At 41.6% G+C, this 19,000-nt stretch overlaps 1 protein-coding gene across 9 annotated transcripts in view; it reads left to right on the top strand.

The window, feature by feature from the left end:
* The window catches only part of grip1 (glutamate receptor interacting protein 1), a 67,125-nt gene that overhangs the window by 29,647 nt on the left and 18,478 nt on the right, over positions 1-19,000 (top strand). For 6 of the 9 annotated variants that reach the window (XM_085252892.1, XM_085252890.1, XM_085252891.1 and 3 more), the window contains exons 2-13: positions 11,716-11,796; positions 13,207-13,342; positions 14,133-14,278; positions 14,368-14,451; positions 14,523-14,598; positions 14,689-14,834; positions 15,877-16,024; positions 16,381-16,550; positions 16,830-16,967; positions 17,053-17,202; positions 17,454-17,640; positions 17,952-18,097. In XM_085252892.1, the coding sequence (XP_085109018.1) occupies positions 11,716-11,796; positions 13,207-13,342; positions 14,133-14,278; positions 14,368-14,451; positions 14,523-14,598; positions 14,689-14,834; positions 15,877-16,024; positions 16,381-16,550; positions 16,830-16,967; positions 17,053-17,202; positions 17,454-17,640; positions 17,952-18,097 (1,608 nt within the window). Of the gene's footprint in view, positions 1-3,772; positions 4,129-11,715; positions 11,797-13,206; positions 13,343-14,132; positions 14,279-14,367; positions 14,452-14,522; positions 14,599-14,688; positions 14,835-15,876; positions 16,025-16,380; positions 16,551-16,829; positions 16,968-17,052; positions 17,203-17,453; positions 17,641-17,951; positions 18,098-19,000 lie in introns of those variants that run through there. The other 3 variants (XM_085252893.1, XM_085252896.1, XM_085252894.1) reach the window with 3 other exon arrangements.

Below are 19,000 nucleotides of genomic sequence, written 5' to 3'. Positions count from 1 at the left end.
AGGGCTGTGTACCTGCGTGTTTGCAGCAGTTCTTGGTTGATATCGATACGGTTATGAATAAGTGTCTTATCTGATGGATACTGCCAGAAGGTTTTAGTATCATTTAGTAATGGAGTATACATTTTTGTGTGTGTAGAGCGACTTTCATTTAAACGTCCCTTCACAGATTGGTGTTTTTGAGACTAACGCTTGAGTGCTTTGCTGTAGAAGAAAAATAAAAGCTGACTTCATTGTAGAAACATTTAATTCTTTGCTATCTGCTAGTATGCACATCCTCTTGTTCTGCTTGACGTAGTTAACCATTTCTTCTCCAAACCTACCTTCAGTTGTCAAGTCAAGTCAGTAGAGCTGCTTTCCAGCTGTTACAATGCATCTTCTCTACTGAGATGAAAAAGATTAATTTCAAATGATAGTAAGTAAGGAGCAGTAAGTGGGAACAAGGCGTGTTTCAATTTTGTCCTGACTACTTTGAATAACCTTCAATAAGTGGAAATTCAGCATTGATATCTGCTTGAAGGGTCTGACAGCAAGTGTGGCGGCGGCAGTGACAGTTCATCCCATCTGTTCTTCACACACACGTGAACCCGTCAGTCTGACTGCGACCGTTAGCGCTAATTAAAGGTTTGCACATCCGTCCTCTCCTCCCCCCTCCCCCACCCACCTCTGTAACGGCATCATTAGCACTCTGAGTGTTTTTGTGAGTGTGTGGGGGCATGTGACGATGGCACAGTGACTCAAACTCATGTTTAACACACACAGACACAGACACACACACACAGACACACACACACTACATGTCAGGGTTTATTCTCTGATTTGGTTGTTTTGAAATGCTGCCGGCTGTGATGATAACCTGTAGTTGTGTGTGTGTGTGTGTGTGTGTGTGTGTGTGTGTGTGTGTGTGTGTCTGTTTGTGCGTGTGAGCCGGTGTGAACACTTCTTTCATCTCTCAAAAATCAGTCTTTGTGCAGCTCGGGTCGCTCGCTCTCTCCCCTCAATTATTCATCAGCTTGTTTCCATGGTAACAGCTGCAGCCATTCTTGTGTGTGTGTGTGTGTGTGTGTGTGTGTGTGTGTGTGTTGACATGAGCAGGACGGGCTTCAACACTTCATTATTCTGTGTTTTATCAGTGATGTGGGGCTGTAAACAGGACGTTCTGCTTGTAAAGTTTATATTGAATGTTTTTGTGTTTTAAATCAAAGAACGTGTGTGTGTGTGTGTGTGTGTGTCATTCATTCAGTGTGATTCTGACACAGAAAACAACAGAAACAAGACCACATAAGATAAGATAAGATAACTCTTTATTGTCATTGCACAGCCATACATAGTACAGTAGTACAATGAAATTGGAAAAACTGTCCTACGTCGGCACTACATATAACACAACACGACACGAAACCAGAACTTGAGCTTATGATCTCACTGTGGGTCGATAAGACTTTTAGATCATGTTTTGTTACCATAATGACTAATGTAAAGCTTCAAAACATGTGCTACAGCCAACATAACGAGGGTGATGCTGACAGGAGAACCGGCGTTTCTTGTTGATCTCAGTTTCCTGACAAGTTAAAAACTTCTACAGAGGAAAGACGATGGCGTAAAAAACCCTCCAAACTAAGGACCATTTCACCTTCCTTCTTCTTCATCCTCATTTATGCCCGTTTATGCCCTTATTTTGTTCCTTTTTTCACTGTATTATTTCCCTCCCCGATTCCCTTTTTCCCATTTTGTTTTTTTTCCTTCTCTGTTTTTTGGATTTATTTCATCCCTAGTGTTCTCCCATTTCCTGTCTATTTTCTTTCTTCTTTCTCACTCTTATGCTTCCTTCCTTTTTTCTCACCTTTCATCCTTGCTTTTTCTCCCTTCCTCCTCCCCCCCCCCCCCTTATTAGTGTTCTGTCCCTTTTTCTTTTCACTCACGTCCTTTCTGTTTTTTTCCTCAGTACTAAAACACATCACAGAGGGTCTCCACTCGTCCTGTGGCTGTTGTGATTCTTCTTTTTTTCTTTTTTTTTCTGTGTTTCAGGAGTTTGTCTGTTATAAAAAGCTAAATAAATTCATGTTGCAGTTCTTGCTGTTGTGCTGCTGCAGTGTCTCCAGCAGGAGGCGGCAGAGATCAGCAGCAGCATGCCTCATTGTAAATAACATGAACAAAAATGTCCTGATATAATAACTGTGCGTGTCTCTCTCTCTCTCTCTCTCTCTCTCTCTCTCTCTCTCTCTCTCTCTCTCACACTCACACACACACACACACACACACACACACACACACACACACACACACACACACACTGACCCGCCTTCACTGCAGTTATGGTAACATCACTGTTAATACCTTTAATACTCGCACACTGACACTAATCCAGAATAATCTGCATCTGAAACACTGACCTACATGTCTGACCACTTCACTACCTGCTACTGGACACGCCCCCCAGGAGCTGACCAATCATATCATGTAAATCAGACCAGCTGCGTATGCTGAGTGGTAAGGGAAGGCTCTGAAGTACCTTTACAGCTCCCCGTTGAGCGATTTTAAAAGGTTTATCTTCGTCACCTCGCTCCTCCTGCAGACAAATCTGTTGCTGTTTGACTCCTGAAAACTGCGGCGGTGGCCGGAGGGCTGCAGACTCAGATTCCTCTGATTAAATTTTCAGTTTTAAGGGTTTAAACTCCGGTTTACACATCACAAGCTGATGTCCACAGAAACACTTTAAGGCCCAGTGTTTTTCCTTTGCCTTGCACTTCATGCTTCCTTCTTTCACTCACCATTTTGCTTTCCTTATTTCCTGCCTTTTTATTTATATCTTCACTTTCCCATTTCCTTCTTCATTCCGTTCCTTCTTAGTTCTTCATTATTTGTTTCCTTTCACACTTCCTTTCGTTTGCTTCCTTCTGTTATGTTTCAGTTCCTTGCTTTTCTTTTTTCCTTCTCCACTTTCTCATTTCCTTCCCTCCTGTTTTGCTGACCTCCAACCTTGCTGTTCTTTATCAATTTCAGTCCCTCTTTCCTTTTCTTACTTTAATTTCGTTCCCTTTGCTTTTTGTTTCCTTATTCTGTCTCCTTCTATCCTTTATTGCATCCTTCCTTATTTCATTTTATCTTCTTTTCATTTATTTCCATCTCCTTTATTGTTTCTTTCCTTCCTTGTTTCTTTTTCCCTTCTTTCTTTAATGTTCTTGCTTTCCTTTCATCACATCCCTTCCATTATTCCTTGTCTCCTTCAATTCTTCCCTTTTCTTCTTCCTACCTTTCTTCCCTTATTTTTCAGTCCTTTCCTCCATCCTTCCACTTTTCTCCTTCAATATGTCCTCCCTTTCTTCGCTCATTTTCTCTCTCTCTGTAATCCTTTTTCATCTCCATCCATCCATCCGCTTCTCCTTTTCAGGGTCGCGGGGGGCGCTGGAGCCTATCCCAGCTGTCATAGGGCGAGAGGCGGGGTACACCCTGGACAGGTCGCCAGTCTGTCGCAGGGCCAACACACAGGGACAGACAACCATTCACACTCACATGCACACCTAGTGGCAATTTGGATTATCCAATTAACCTTTTTCTTATTTCTTTGCTTTTTTCCTTCTGTTCTTTTATGTTTGTTCCTCCATTTTTAATTTTAATAATTTTCTTCAGGTCCCTTTTTCCATCTTCCATTTGTCTCCTTATCACAGTCGCACATCAGAATCCTTTTTATCTATCCTTCCTTCCCTCCAGCTGCACAAACACACATTACAAACCAGCACAGAGATATGGCAGCCTCTTTCCTCCCCTCCTCCTCCCGCTCCTCTTCATCCTCCCATCTGCGCAGACTCTTCCTCCACCCTCCCCCTCCCTGATTTTATGGAGGCGCTTCACATCTGCAGCACACTCTCTCTCGCTCTCCCTCCCTCCCACCCTCTCTCTCGAGCCTCAGGAAGCGCCTCGATGATGGTTTCTGTTTGAGGAGGAGGTCGTCGGTCATTCGGTCGTTTGCAGACGAGAGAGCGAGCAAGAGGATTGGGAGGTGTAGGGTTTTTTTTGGTGGCTGCACGTCTTCTGCATGGCGCTGGGGGGGAGGTGGCGCTCGGCTCGGCTTCACCATGATCGCCGTGTCGTTTAAATGTCGCTGCCAGATCCTGCGCAGGGTGAACAAAGGTAGAGAGACACAGAGGAACACTGGGAGGAAGAGAGAGAGAGAGAGAGAGGATGTGTGTGTGATGGAGGAGAATTTCATGTGCAACATACATGCAGGAGTGGTCGAGAGACATTTGCTGTAAACTGCTGACATTGAAAAGAGAGAGAGTGGCTTGTACATGACCAACGCCGGCTGTAAGTGTGTGTGTGTGTCTGTGTGTGTGTGTGTGTGTGGTGATGTAAATGATCTCCTGATGGATTCATTCAGTCGATGGCTGCAGGTTGCTGTGGGGCGAGAGACCCCTAGAGAGAGTGAGTGAGCGAGCGCGCGAGCATGGGGTCCTGTTTTCATGAATGTAATATTCATGGTTTGTATTAACAGGGAAGAGAAAGCAGGGCAGGCAGAGCCTGAGAGAGCGATCAGGATTATGAAATTCCTTCAGTTTGAAGCTTCAGGTGTCCAGCGTCTAACTTTATTCATCAATTTAGGCTGATCAATTAAATTTCATGACTCATTTGAGCATTTAAAAAAAAAAAATTATATCTATCTTTCCTCCATGCACAGTCCCTCAATCGTATTTGAAAAGTTAAGCTTTTGCCTTTTCTGTCTTGTGTTACTTACCAGCAGGCGGCACAAGTCGCCGCTGTGGCGGTCCTCGATGTCCTGAAAGCCTGTCCTCCCTTGGTGAGATGAATTCGGTGTCTGCCGCTGTAGACCACAGCTGGTGATGGTGGTTCTACATGGCCACTCTAACCAGAAACTGCAGCAGGTGGAGAGCTGGTTAACATGTTACTCAGCTGAACAAGGACTGCGTCACCAGCTGCAGTCTAAGACAGCTGATCTGGAGTTTGTTCTCTGGATTACTGAATATAGAAACAGCTGTTTTTAATTTCTCATCCCTGAACCATCTAGTTTTCCTTATTAAGTTAAGCTCAGTTGTTGTCCTGTCATGTTTCCCTTCTAGCTGGCTGTACATTGCTGTTGTGGCGGTCTCAGTCTGAGACAGTTGACCTGTAACTCATCTACAGAATGGCATTAGGAGAATGTTGCTCTGCTATTTTTATTTTCCCTCGTTGGAAGAAAAAGTTGCTGCCCTTTCCGTCTTGTGGTTTGCTGTTGACTAGCTGTACGTTGCTGTTGTAGCGGTCTTCAATGTTCAGAAACTTCAGTCAAACTCTGTCTCCATTCTTGAACTACTAACTGTTTAACCAGCTGCAGTCCAAGATGGTGGAAGCCTTGTTTATATTTCTTAGTGGACCTGACAGCTGAGCAGTCATTCCTGTTACACTTCTTTCAAGTTTATTTTAAGTCCATTGCCTGTAGTGCATTATAGTTAACATTTTTAGAGCTCAAAAAAGAGGCTAACATGTGTACAGTCACATGGACCCTTGTGGTCACCGTCTAATAATCAAATTTACGTACTCAGACCTGAGCGGGCTTGTGAACATTTAACCTTGAGTTTGTTCATGAGAGGAGGTTTCTTGTCCCCTTGTTGAATAGACTCCAACTCCAGCATCTTGGACTGTGAGGTAGGTGGATGCTCCAGTCAGACAAGTTGGATTTGTGCTGCTACAGTAAACTCAGTCTCTCATCCTGCATTCCAGTACACTCCAACTCCAAATGCAGCTATAAGCAGTATTTGCTGTTTCTACTCTGGTGATCTGGTCCAGGCTAAATTAGATTCAAAGTAGAAAATGCAGCAGGTGGAAAACTGGTTACCATCTCCATCTGTGGTTCTAGACAATAGAGGTTAAGTCCGTCCATGGGACGAGAGACTGACTGTAGACGCCTCTGATTACTGCTCCATTTGTCATCCTTGGACCATCTTTCACTTTTATTTTTAGTTTATTTTCTGCTGGCCCTAGTGTTGAAAACGCACTAGTGTTGCCCACCAACAGGCTGTACAGGGCCTCAATTTCTTCAACTTCCTCTCCAGAGGGTCTCTATCTCATGATTAAACAAGCTGTATCTGCTCTGTCTCCACGTGCACCTGGTGACAGTAGCTTGTTCCACTTTCAAAAGTTGGTCTAAGCAAAACCTGCAGGAGGTTCATGTGCTGCTGGGCACAAACACAAATTCATTGTAAATCTGTAGGAAATGCTGGATATCATGTGGATGAAGGTGAGAATACCAGATGAAAGTGTGGTTTATTTCTGCAGCAGCTCTGTTTGCCTTAAAACCTCTAAATTATTTGATGATACACTCACCAAACCTGTTGTTGGATCCACGCTAGTCTGTTATCTGACAGAACTCCTCACACTCTGATTCCATCTTTAGGTGGGCTGGATACTTAGTGATACTATTATACCCAGCATAACAACAGTATCAGTACTGAGATTCTGGGCTGTATATATAAAAATGGTGTAGTGATGAGGTAGTAAAGCAAATCTGCATTCTTTCTAATTGCCACCAGTGGTGAATGCTTTGGTTCTGATATGAAGTCTGATCGTATTGACGTCTATGAGAAAATCAACCTTTTCCTGGCTTCATTTACAACCTCAGTAAATGCTTTTTTGATCAGTTTATGGTTTCATTCAGTAATTTCAGGTCATATTTAACACAACATGAAGTCCAGTTTCTAAATTATGTGGCGCTCCATCACTTCATAAACAGGTGAAATAAACTGTGAGGTTCACATATTTGAAGCTTTTAAATTGGTGACAAAGGACAAAAAGCTGCTTTAGTCGCTGACGTCCACATCTTGAGGAAGGAGTTCAGAGAAATTCAGCAGCCACTGTTTGGCCTCCACTTGAAAGCCAGGAAAGTTTGACTCTTCTTGGATTGCATGAGTAGTTTGTTCAGTTTGTTGGCAGCAGAAGACATGGAGGAAACCTGGCTGGTCTCAGAGTGTTATCTTCACACAGCCGGGTTTGGCTCTGGAGTCCACCCAGCCTCTTTGATTTTTCTTAATTATGGAAATAAGAAGAAACACTTGAACATGCGGAGCCCTGTCCTCAACTGGAAGCCAGTTAATCTGGAAGAGCTGAAATCCTCCTTTTCCAGTAAATTAGACGAGGTTTCGATGACACCTCCTGCGCTGAGATAATCATACAGACAAAGAAAGTTTTACCCCTGCTGTGTTCAAAGTCTTCACAGCTCTGGTTTTCCTTTGATAGTTCTGCTGTTTGTATTTGTTTCTTTGGGAGATTTGACTTCTGTTCAAGGTCTGCTGAAAGTTTGAGTGTTTGGAGAAATCTTTGAATGTGTTGTGAGGAGCGTTATAAATATAATTAAAAATTGAGCTCCAGCTCTCAGTGGATATTAATTATACAAGTGAAAACACAGTTCAGCTTGTGGCTGTAAAACCTTAGATGTTAGCTTTGGGAGGTTTTGTAAATGAATGTAAGTGGAAGAGGTTTATTTTAAAAATCCATGAGCTTGGCTGAACATCCATGTTTTTCAGGTTTTTAAATATCAAAGTAGAGAGCCAACATGTGAATTATCTGAATAAATAAACATCTGCTCAATTGTACAGAGAATTACAGCAGTGATTAAATTTGTTGGTGCGTAAAAGTTAAATAATTAGTAAAAATGCCATTAAAACATTTTGGTTCATTTAGCGGTGCCAGCTCATTTGCACATTAAAAGATGTTTAAAAACGTAAAATATAAAACACTTTGCACAGTCAGTACTGACAATTAACCCAAACGTGTGCATAAACCTTTAAATAAAAGTAAAACAACGTCTGTGCTCGGGAGGTAGGAAGTTTAAAAACTTGTACAAAAACAAATACATAATAATTTATGCTTAGGAAATTTAACAGTTAATCTCAGCAAAAGGTTTCCTACTAGTTTGATAATTGTTTCCTCTTTAGAGATGTGTCAATAAATGTTTTATCTTCTGAAAATGATTAACAAAAAATAATAAAAGTCAAGACTAACAGATTATGCAAGAGAATAGTCTGAATTGTATTAATAAACAATATGTAAATCTAGTAAAAGGTATTATATACATAAACCTCATATACTCTCATATACTCTCATTGTTGATATTTTTATATATGGATATTTACCATTGCTAATGCAGCGTCACTTATTGTTTTATTTATTTAGTTTTGTAACTCAAATTTTTAGAAATCTTTTCATTTCCATCAAAGTATCTAAAACACATTGAACATATTTACAGTCTGGGTAATTGGAGAAAAAAATATTTAAAATATTATTTTAAAAATAATAAATTAAATGATAATAGATGAATACAATTTTTAAGTACTAGTGTTTGGACAGTGGTTCCAAAAACTTAGTGGAGGCAGAAAATGGAAAAGAGCACCTGCCTTTATATTCTGTCAGTTTCATATTCCATGTCAGACCACACTTCCTTAGTCTTTGCCACCACTGATTCAAAGGATGTATTTATAGAAAACTGATGCTGATTGAGCTTCCTGAGACAGATTTAAAAAGGATGATAATACGTTTTCTTTATTACTTACGATAACTGCTGTGCTTTTCATGCAGCTCCTCAGCTGTAAATATCTCCATGATTCACTTTCTGCTAAACCCCTTGAATTCTTGAAAGGACCTAAACACATTTGCTTTATATAGATCTCCAAGTTTTCTAATACAATACATTTCTCACCCGTAGGTGGCATTTATTTTTAACATTTTCTTTTTTTTATTGTTGATTTTTCAGTTTTATTGCTGTCATTTTAGTTACCTTTAATATTGTTACTTACCTAAGTAGCATGATGTACAGTTTTGTTTTGCTGTTTACTGCACATCCTAGCTGTTTATGATTTTTATTACATATAATAATCATAGATATATAAAAAAAAAAAAAATTTGCAGACGTTTGTGTATAAAACATGTATATTTTTGTGCGTTTTTCTTAGTTTTCTTGCATTTATTATTGTTACTCTTGAGCCCTTTCATTTATAAATTTTTACTGTTACCTGTCTTGCCTGTAGGTGGCGTTGTGTGTAATTTGCATTTCTATTGCAGCTGCTTAGTGATTCCTTATTGTCTGTTAGTGGTGAGGGCATTTTTGCAGACACATTTGACTGGTTGCATTTGTCTTGCCTGTAAGATGTGTTTATTATTATCAATATTGTTGTTGTTGTTGCTATCATGGAGTCTTTTTTTTTATATGTACCATTTCACAGCTACTCGTATTTTTCTTCCCTGATTGGACTCAAATGCTGGTTTCAGATGCTTGATATTTAAAGATGATGCGTGACCTCGTTTAAAGAACTGCAGCTCAGTAATAGGAGCTAAGATTGTGTGCATGTGTGTCACAGGAGATACTGCAGCGTGTAGAATGTAGTATTATCCAGTATATGTGTGTATATGTAGATTGCACTGTAGATGGAGACAGAAAAAATGAGCTGCTGCTGCTGCTGTCCTACATCTGGAGGAGGAGGAGGCTTAGCTTTCATCTTCAGTTTGTTATGGTGTGTGTGTGTGTGTGTGTGTGTGTGTGTGTGTGTGTGTGTGTGTGTGTGTGTGTGTGTGCGCGTGTGTGCGTGTATTACTCATGTTGTGGGGACCTAATTCTGTTTGCATGCTCATTTTGTGGGGACTCGACTTTCTTTTTGGGAACAAAAGGAAGTTCCCGAGTGAGATTTTACCATAAAGACTTGGTATGAGGATGAGGTTTGGGGTTCACGGTAGGTTATATTCAGGTTATATTCAGGAGGTGAATGTAACGTAATGGCCTCGCTGTGTTTCTGAGCTCAGCTGCTGGAACCAAACAGAATAGATCCGGAGCAGATTAGAATAAATTAGAATGACATAAAATAGAGCCAAACGCAGAACTAAAATAGAACAACACCACACTAAAGAGGAATAAAAAGGAGACAAAACTGAAGATTAGCATTTAATTAATAATAGAAGTATTCACTTCACAGGCAATATGCGTATCTTCCCGAGTTTTCCCCTCTTTCGGGTGGATCGTCAGATTTAATAAGAGGGTTTGATCAAATGCTGTTCAAGCCTGTACCTGGTGTCAGGTGCAGTAGATGATAGGAGAGTCTCACCTGTTGTAAACTGGGAATAAACAGTCAAACCACTCCATCCAGATATATCTACATGACATCATGCTTTTAGCGTGATGACATCACCGGCGGGATCTCCCGGTGGGCTGCTGAGATTGGTGCAGACTTAGCTGGACCACCTCTGCTCTCCACAGGGATTGGTCGCTGTGCTGATGAGGTAACCGCTCTCTGGCTGTGGCTTCTTTATTCATGAGTTGACAGACTGCTCAGCAGCTGTTCAGGCTGAGAGCAAGACACACCAGTGGTCAGGAGAAATCTCCTTCAGAGCTTTGCTGGACGATGATGATGAGTAAAAGAACCTGAAGGCGAGCATACTAACGTGTTCGCTGTTTAACTCATCCCTGATATGTTTTTCTGTGGTGGAAGCTCTGCACTGTCTGATGATGATGGTGAGTACAGATGCATTATGGGAGCCTGGTGTGGGGATACTGTCTGAGGTAATCTGTGTCAGAACTCAGCAGGTTTAATTTTAGAGTTTCACAACTAGTTAAAGGAAGCTTGGTTAAGCTTCTAAACATAATGGATAATGAAAAATAGTTAAAGGATGAACAGTTTGACTTTTGAAACCAGTTGGATGAATTGGTGGAGCATTTGAACCTGCTGAAGGAACCAATGAATTTTTATATATTGGAAACGGCCACTGGTTGTATATTTGTATAGTTTAAATTAAATTGTTGGATTAACTTTTGAAATCTCCTGTTGTCTCCAAAACCAGTTGATTGAACTGGAGCTTGCTAAAGGAAGCAGTCAAGGAAAACCAGTTTGCCATTTTAGTCTGGATCCATGTAGAGGACGTAGTAAAGCCTCTTAAACACTTTAGGACCAGGAACTGAACCGTCTCCATTTCAATTAAAGGAACTAGTTGCTTTTTGAATGTAGGGGCAGTGAAAGCATTTAAAAACAGTGATGAGAACTGGTAGAACCTCAGAACCAGTTTGTGGGACAATTGTGGAATATATCCAGTTAGATGTACCGCCAGGTACACTGTTGATAAACTGGATATAGTTTAGAATCACTTTGAAGGACCAAAACTTTGGAAACGCGTCATGATTTTTTGTGAGGTATATGTCCAGCTAGAGGTGGTTCTACGGGTTTAAAAACAAGTCAGAAAAACCGGGCTGGTTAGTAGGTTTGAATTGGTAAGGGTCGCTTAGAGGAAAAATCTGAGCTTGGAGACCAGTTGAAGAAATTGGTTTATGTTTATACCCAATTACAGACACTAGTGGAGTCTCCAAACCAATCAAACAGACCATGTTGATGAGATGGTAGAGGTCAGATACCAATATTGAGGAAGGTCTGTAACCATTCTGTCAAAAAATCCCAACTATTTAACCAGTTTTTAGGAAAGGCTTTAAAACTAGTCAAAGGACCCGATTGATCCAGTTAGATCTGGTTAGAAACAAGTTAGAGTAAATGGTTAAGGTCTGGTACCTTCTACAAGAGGAAATGGAGATTTGGACTCAGTGCAAGGTGATGATGGGGGTTTATATGCCATCAGAGCCACTGTGTCCAAACTATTGAAAAGAACCTGCCTTATGAGGCGTTACTTCTAGCTACTGGAACCAGTTAAAGTCTGGATCCAGTCTGTAATATTCTTGCATGTCTCCTTGTGTTCCAGATGAAGGGCCGTACACGAAACACTCCGCCGGGTCGCGACCTCCAGATGGAGCGCTGGCCATCAGGAGGCAGAGTATACCAGGTAACAAACATTTTTATAATCAAAGTGTCTGAATCCACCAGCTGAGCTCATTAACACAGCTGAAAATAGAGCACGCTCAGAAACAGCTGATGTTTCCCATTTTGTGACCTGAAGAGGAAGATGCTTGCAGTCGCAGTTTATCTCCTCCCACCTGGAGCTGGTGTCCTACTTGTGATGTCTTTGTGCTACAATCAAAAATTCTGTGAGAATAAAAATTGCATCACTGATTTGGAGAGCCGTCAGACTGACGTCAGAGACAGCCTAGGGATGATATCGTAGACGTCAGAACTTCAGTTTTAGGTCTTTCCTCAGCTCTTAGTATAAGTGGGTGCCTTTGCTAGATTAGAAAGACTTTGAAGGACATAAGTGTACTGTGATTGGTCAAATGTATCAGTGCAGCATTGGTAACCGCCCTTAAAAATGAAACTAACCAATATTAGCTGATAAGCTTAGCACCCTCTTCTTCAAATATGGTCATTTCTTACTCCAAAAACACCAGAGCTCTAATACTGAAGCTTGAAAACACGGATTGTAGAAACGAGTGGGTGACATCGTAGAGGCTAAATCATCATATACAGTCTGGATTTCCTAGCCCAGATACCCCTGATGTTAAACTCTTTAACAAAGCTCTGTTCCTTTGAGGGAAACTTTGTGCTGCTTCCTTCAGCGTAAAGCTAACTTTACCCCCCCCCCCCCGCGCTGCTGACACCAGCGCCGCTGCAGGAAACTTGTTCATCTTGTTTTTTTTATCAGAGATTTGAGGGTTTTCTATTTCCGAGTGTGAGTCAGCTGTGCCGTTTTCGAAAAGTTGAAAAGGGCGCTGCTGCTTTTTTTGTAAAGCCTCTTTGGAGGAGGAAGATGAGTGAAGAGGAGACGATGATGGTCACTGCCAAAGACTGATCGTCTTAATCCTGCCTGTATGAAAGAGGATGAACCTGATTTCAGTTTCATTACCTTATAACTGGTCACAGCCCATCGTAGCAGGTCTGATCTGAAATTCTCTCTCTCTCTCTCTCTCTCTCTCTCTCTCTCTCTCTCTCTCTGTCTCTCTCTCTCTCTCTCTCTCTCTCTCTCTCTCTCTCTCTCTCTGTCTCTCTGTCTCTCTCTCTCTGTCTGTCTCTGTCTCTCTCTCTCTCTCTCTCTCTCTCTCTGTCTCTCTCTCTCTCTGTGTGTGTTAAATATTTCATCTGTTTGATGAAATATAGATGGATGACAGAACAGAGGATGACTTCATTTCTCCTTTTATCCAGATTATTATTTATTTTTTCCATGCTTAAATAAAGAGAGTAGAAGCTATGCAGTCAAGAAGAAGAAAAAGCAAATAGGAATAATTTTTACTGGAAGAAGAAAAGAAAAAAATCCTTAATGGCGAGGCAGAGCATTCAGTTCATCCCATGTCCCTTTTTGCAGATGAGTTTCGGGGATGCACGGTGGTGGAGTTGATGAAGAAGGAGGGGACGACGCTCGGGCTGACAGTTTCAGGAGGAATCGACAAAGATGGGAAGCCTCGAGTTTCAAACCTGCGGCAGGGAGGCATCGCGGCCCGGTAATGTCTTCTACATCTGGTCTTTGTGTTTTTAGGACTTGAGCCAAAAAACAAAGAATCGCCATTGAGACTAACTTTGGAGTTGTGCCAGGTATTTTCAGTTGTTTAAAGGGATGAGCAATCTGATATAAGATATTAAAAAGACAAAACGTGTTCTACATCACTTTGTACTTAGTGAAAACCTATAGATTACATGAATATTCCACATAGTGGGCTGCAGGGGTGGCTGTAGCCTGTAGCTCAGGTGGTAGAGTGGGTCATCTACTGATCGGAAGGTTGGTGGTTCGATCCCTGGCTTCCCCAGTCTGCATGCCAAATATCCTTGGGCAAGATACTAACTAACTTTTACTGTGAAGGTTTCTGGTCGGACGTTTTTAAAGTTTTACTAACGCTCAGTGGGTAGTCGATGAGTATTTGCAGACAAATCTGCATATTCCATGCAAACTGAAAGAACCCTTTTTGTGACTGAGTTTACCTAGAGACAGCCAGCAACCTCCAGCAACCCCTCTTTAACCAGCCTGATAATATATATTTTTCTCAGCCGTTACCCTCTAGGCATAGGTGACTGGGCTGCAGCAGGAGCCTGCAATGTACGATCAACTACCAGCTACAAAGCGACAATGAGCAAAAATGACACAGAACACTTTGGGTGACTGATTAATGGATATTGGTGAAGCAGTGGCAGTTATTAATGTTTAGCAGCATCCTTTCTGGAACAGCCTCTTCTTAAACGAACTCATTAAGGTTTGATTAAGTAAAATTAAAGCTGATGTTTTGGCTGTTTGCTCAGGAGTGACCAGCTGAACGTGGGCGACTATATCAGGTCTGTCAACGGCATCAACCTGGCCAAGTTCAGACACGATGAGATCATCAGTCTGCTGAAGAACGTGGGTGAACGGGTCGTCTTGGAGGTCGAGTACGAGCTGCCGCCTGTCTGTAAGTTCTGCCAGCAGAAGACGTGTACACTCAGCTGCACCCGGCCGGCTGCAATGTTGACGTGTTGTTGATGTTCTGGTGTGTTGCAGCGGTGCAGGGGTCAGGGGTCATGTTTAAGAATGTGGAAGTCACGCTTCACAAAGAAGGAAACTGCTTTGGTTTCGTCATCAGAGGTGAGGCGAGTTCTGTTTGTGTGTTTAGAATAAATCAAAATAAACATGGTGATGTGACCGCGTGTTTGCAGGTGGAGCCCATGAAGACAGGAACAAGTCCCGTCCCATCGTCATTACAACCATCCGGCCAGGCGGCCCAGCAGACCGGTACGTGGCCTCTGACCTGTCTGTCTGATTTTTGTCCCTTGGGAGCCTTTGTACAGACTAAAAACTGTTCTCTTTCTCTTTTACCTGCAGGGAAGGAACCATCAAGCCAGGTGATCGGTTGTTAAGCATTGATGGGATTCGTCTCCATGGCAGCACACTTTCAGAGGCCATGAGCATCCTGAAGCAGTGTGGACAGGAGGCCACGCTGCTGATTGAGTATGACGTCTCCGTGATGGGTCAGTCATCAGTGTCCCCTCCCAGCAGAGCTTAAAGCGTTAATCAGTTAACATCAGAACTGTGCAGGAAAAGGAGAAGGTTGTGGGGATTCAAGCTGAAATCTTGCTTGTACTGGTTTTGACATTTATTGTTATTAAATTTGAAATTACATTTAATGGAAAGTTTGGGTAGAGGTAGGTTGCCAGGGGGCTTACAGATGAGAAACGATGCCAAACAGTGTGCCAGGACTGCAGCTGAGCTCGAATTTGTGTCCATCCTGATATGTGGATATTAGATACAATTTTGAGATGTTCATTGAATGACAAAAGCAATTTAAAGAAGTAAGTTTGTGTTCTGCAGAACTCATTAATTTTTTTCTGTAAGTAGAAAAATAATAAGAGAGTAGACCATAAGTATGTCCCAGGAAACCAGTCAGTTTAAATGGACTGTATCAATTCTGCCAAGATGATTGGTCAAACGTTTAGCCCGAATTATGGCAGAAACATGGTTTTTTTTAGGGGCACTGTGGAGTAGAGAAAATCCAAAATAAATTCAAACTTGTGCAGCTAATTTTATTTATTTATTTATTTATTTTTTATGTAATTAAAGATGTATGCTGCACAATCATTTAACCCTAGAAAAAGAACAGTTACTAATAGATATTGGAATTTCCATAACACTCATGCACATGATTAAGTCGATATAGACTTTTGATCCCAACTGTATTATGTGAAGTCCTGTTCTTGGTTAACGTTAACATTAGGAAACAGTGCATGAGAAGTATTATTTTGTATTTATTATCTGAAACCCAAAATGTGATTTTTGGTTAAAATAAAAGATCATTTGTACTTTGTACTGTGTAGAGTAAAATTCTAAAAATTTACCAACATGTAAAGAAGAGTATCATCTGAATTATAAAGATTTCAGATGATTAGTTTATTTGGAACTTTTACATAAAATTAAACAGGACCCAGGATGGAACCCTGATGAACACCGTTTGGACCGTTTGTAAATTACACGATGTAAAAACTGTAAAAACTTTGTCTGTTTTCCCTCCTTCAGACTCTGTTGCCACGGCATCAGGGCCGCTGCTGGTTGAAGTTGCCAAGGTGGCAGGGTCTAGCCTGGGTGTGGCCCTGTCCACCTCCATGTTCTGCAACAAGCAGGTCATCATCATCGACAAGGTCAAACCAGCCAGTATAGCAGACAGGTATCTAACCTCTGACCCTGATGCTGTTTTACTGTTTTAACTGCATTGTTTTATTATTATTATTTATTGATTTCACGTATTGAGCATCGTTCCAGCTGCTTTCATTTTGCCTAAAGTGGAATTTCAGCTTATTAACTAATATTACCACCGTTTTCTTATCTTATTATTTGATTCTATGTAAATTTGGTTATTTTAACCACCTTGTCATCTTTCAGCTTCATTCAGTCACACTTTAACTTCAGTATTTGTGCAGAAACTGAAATATTTTGTTGCACTTTTAACTGCAGAAATTTAACTTATGAGTTTTGTCCAAGTTCAGGTTTAAATTCTCTGTTTATTTTTGTGTTTTTGTGTAGGTGTGGTGCTCTTCATGCAGGAGATCATATCCTGTCCGTTGATGGGAAGTCGATGGAGTTTTGTTCCCTGGCTGAAGCCACTCAGCTGCTTTCTGCTTCCTGTCAGACCGTCCGCTTGGAGATCCTGCCACAACACCAGACCCGACCAGCCCTGAACGCACCACAGCACGGTATAAACGTACACACATCACATCCGACAAGGCCCTGAATGCACCACAGACCAGTATAGACACACACACACACACACTCAAGAGGCCCTATAAAAGATTATGTGAATAGAGGAGTAATCTTTTATAAAGCCGTGAAAGACACACACCTGTGTATGCATGACAGTTCCTCATCTGGCTTCCCAGTGAGGTATCTCGATGCTGTGATCCAAGCACCTGCCTCACCTTTGACCTTTCCTCTTGTCTTAACCTAAACACCCTCCTCTGTGTGTGTCTGTGCAGTCAAGGTGCAGCGTAGTCCCCGCCCCCTCCCCTGGGAGACCGGAGGCTCTGCCCCTATCCTCCCCCCCTACCACTACAACACGTACCACCCTGACCAATCAGGCGCCAGATCGCACAACCGCCATACAAACAATCCTCGTACGTGCACCTCTCTCACTCTCTCTCATGTTTTCTGTTGAGAGAGAGAGAGACCTTTCCTCATCAGCCCTCTCTCTTTCTGCAGCGCTCAGCCACTCCTTCTCTCCAGGCTCCATGTCGGCCTATAGCCTCTCCTCCCTCAACATGAGCACCCTGCCCAGGAACATGTATCCCACAAGTCCACGGGGCACACTGATGAGGAGGAAGGGCAAGAAAAAGGACTTTAAGAGCTCCTGTGAGTCTGTCTCCAAATCCAACAAATCTTATTATTTTATTAGCTGGTTTTAGACATGAATTCATAACATGACCAATAATGACCAACAAAATGTAAAAAAACATTACAAACCCTTAAACCATGACATTTTAATATGAGCTTGCACCCTCTAACAGCGTATGTATGACAGAAAACAAGGACAGGACTGAGGTGCTGTCACAGGACGGGAGGAAAATGAGACTAAAAAATAGAATAATCTTTGTTTCTGTCAGTGTCCCTGGCGTCCAGCACTGTGGGTCTGGCCGGTCAGGTAGTCCACACGGAAACCACCGAGGTGACGCTGCTTGGCGACGGCATCATGGGGTTTGGCCTGCAACTGCAGGGAGGAGTGTTCGCCACGGAAACGCTGTCATCCCCGCCACTTATTGCCTACATCGACCCCGACAGCCCCGCTGAGAGGTAAACACACTGATACAGCTATGATGGCTTTAAAAAAATTTAGAGAAAAAATTCTTTTGCCCTTGCTTCTCAGATTTGAACTTTCCCCCCCCAATTTTCAGTTTTTTTTGTGAAATTTGGAAATATTTAATATTTTGTCTTTATTGATAATCATGGTAACATATATATAATTTTTATTTTCTATATCGCAGCTTTGCATTTTATGTTTGCAGCACCAGTTCAAAATGCCATTACCTTATGTCCTTCTGTACAGACTCTACAGTATTGTAAGGAGAGCTCCAGTGATCAGATATTTGTGTATATATGTGTAGGTGTGGCATCCTGCAGATCGGTGACAGGATCTTATCCATAAACGGCGTTCCAACCGAAGATTCGACCCTTGAAGAAACCAATCAGCTTCTCAGAGACTCGTCCATCACTGCTCAGCTCACACTGGAAATTGAGTTCGATGTAGCTGGTAAAAAAAAAAAATCATTTTATCAGAATTGTGTTTTCATGCTTCTGATCAGCACTGAAAACTGTGCTTGTTGATGAATGTCTGTCTGCTGGGCAAAGACATCTGTTTTCTGTGTCGTCGTGTTTTGGCTGACTGACTGCCAGTCTGTGTTTGGTTCTGCTTCTCTGTAATTTGTCAGACTCTTTGTGGATGTAACGTACTCCAGCTGGTGTAAATAACCACCTACGCCTGAGTTTAATAGAACGACACAACAAGCTGTCAGTAGTGACTCACAGGCATATTGTATGATTTGTAGCTGCAGGACGGTTAACTGTATGAGATGTCATTTACAGGACAGTCAGAGTCACTATTTAACCAAAAGAAGAATATAGACCGTGGATGTTATTTCCCAGAGAAACATAAGGCTGAGAAAATTTTCCTCACTTCCTGAAAGCATCATAACTGAAGTCAGTCCAAGGGGACATCTTCCAAAACCTGCAAGGAGCCAAATACTACAATCATTTATTTTACAAATCTCTATAATGTCATCATCTATGCTGATTGATTTTATGGAAAGTGAGTAATAGATAATCTTTACACAGGATAATTCAACAAGAACAGATCAATTTAGCTTTTTTTAATAATTAGAAGATCATCTGGATTTTCAGTTTTAACATGAGTTCTTAACAGTGCTTTGGATATTCGGAATAAAGGGACCAAGCAGTGGATGTATGTTTATGAACATGCTCATAGCCAGTTATAAACAAAGGCTTATGTAAAAGATTAACTCCCAATTTATTTTGTGATGTCCAGTCTACTGTACCGAATGGTAGCGAAGAAGCGATATAGCTATGCGTCATCTAATAATGGTGAAGTTAAATGTTACGTCACCTACTGTCAGCATCTACGGCCAGTGTGAATCTG

Source organism: Mchenga conophoros, linkage group LG17 (assembly GCF_057382185.1).
Source record: "Mchenga conophoros isolate Kocher_MC1m ecotype Shallow Benthic linkage group LG17, M_conophoros_male_GT1.1, whole genome shotgun sequence".
NCBI lineage: Eukaryota > Metazoa > Chordata > Actinopteri > Cichliformes > Cichlidae > Mchenga > Mchenga conophoros.
This window is presented reverse-complemented; position numbering and strand designations above follow the sequence as displayed.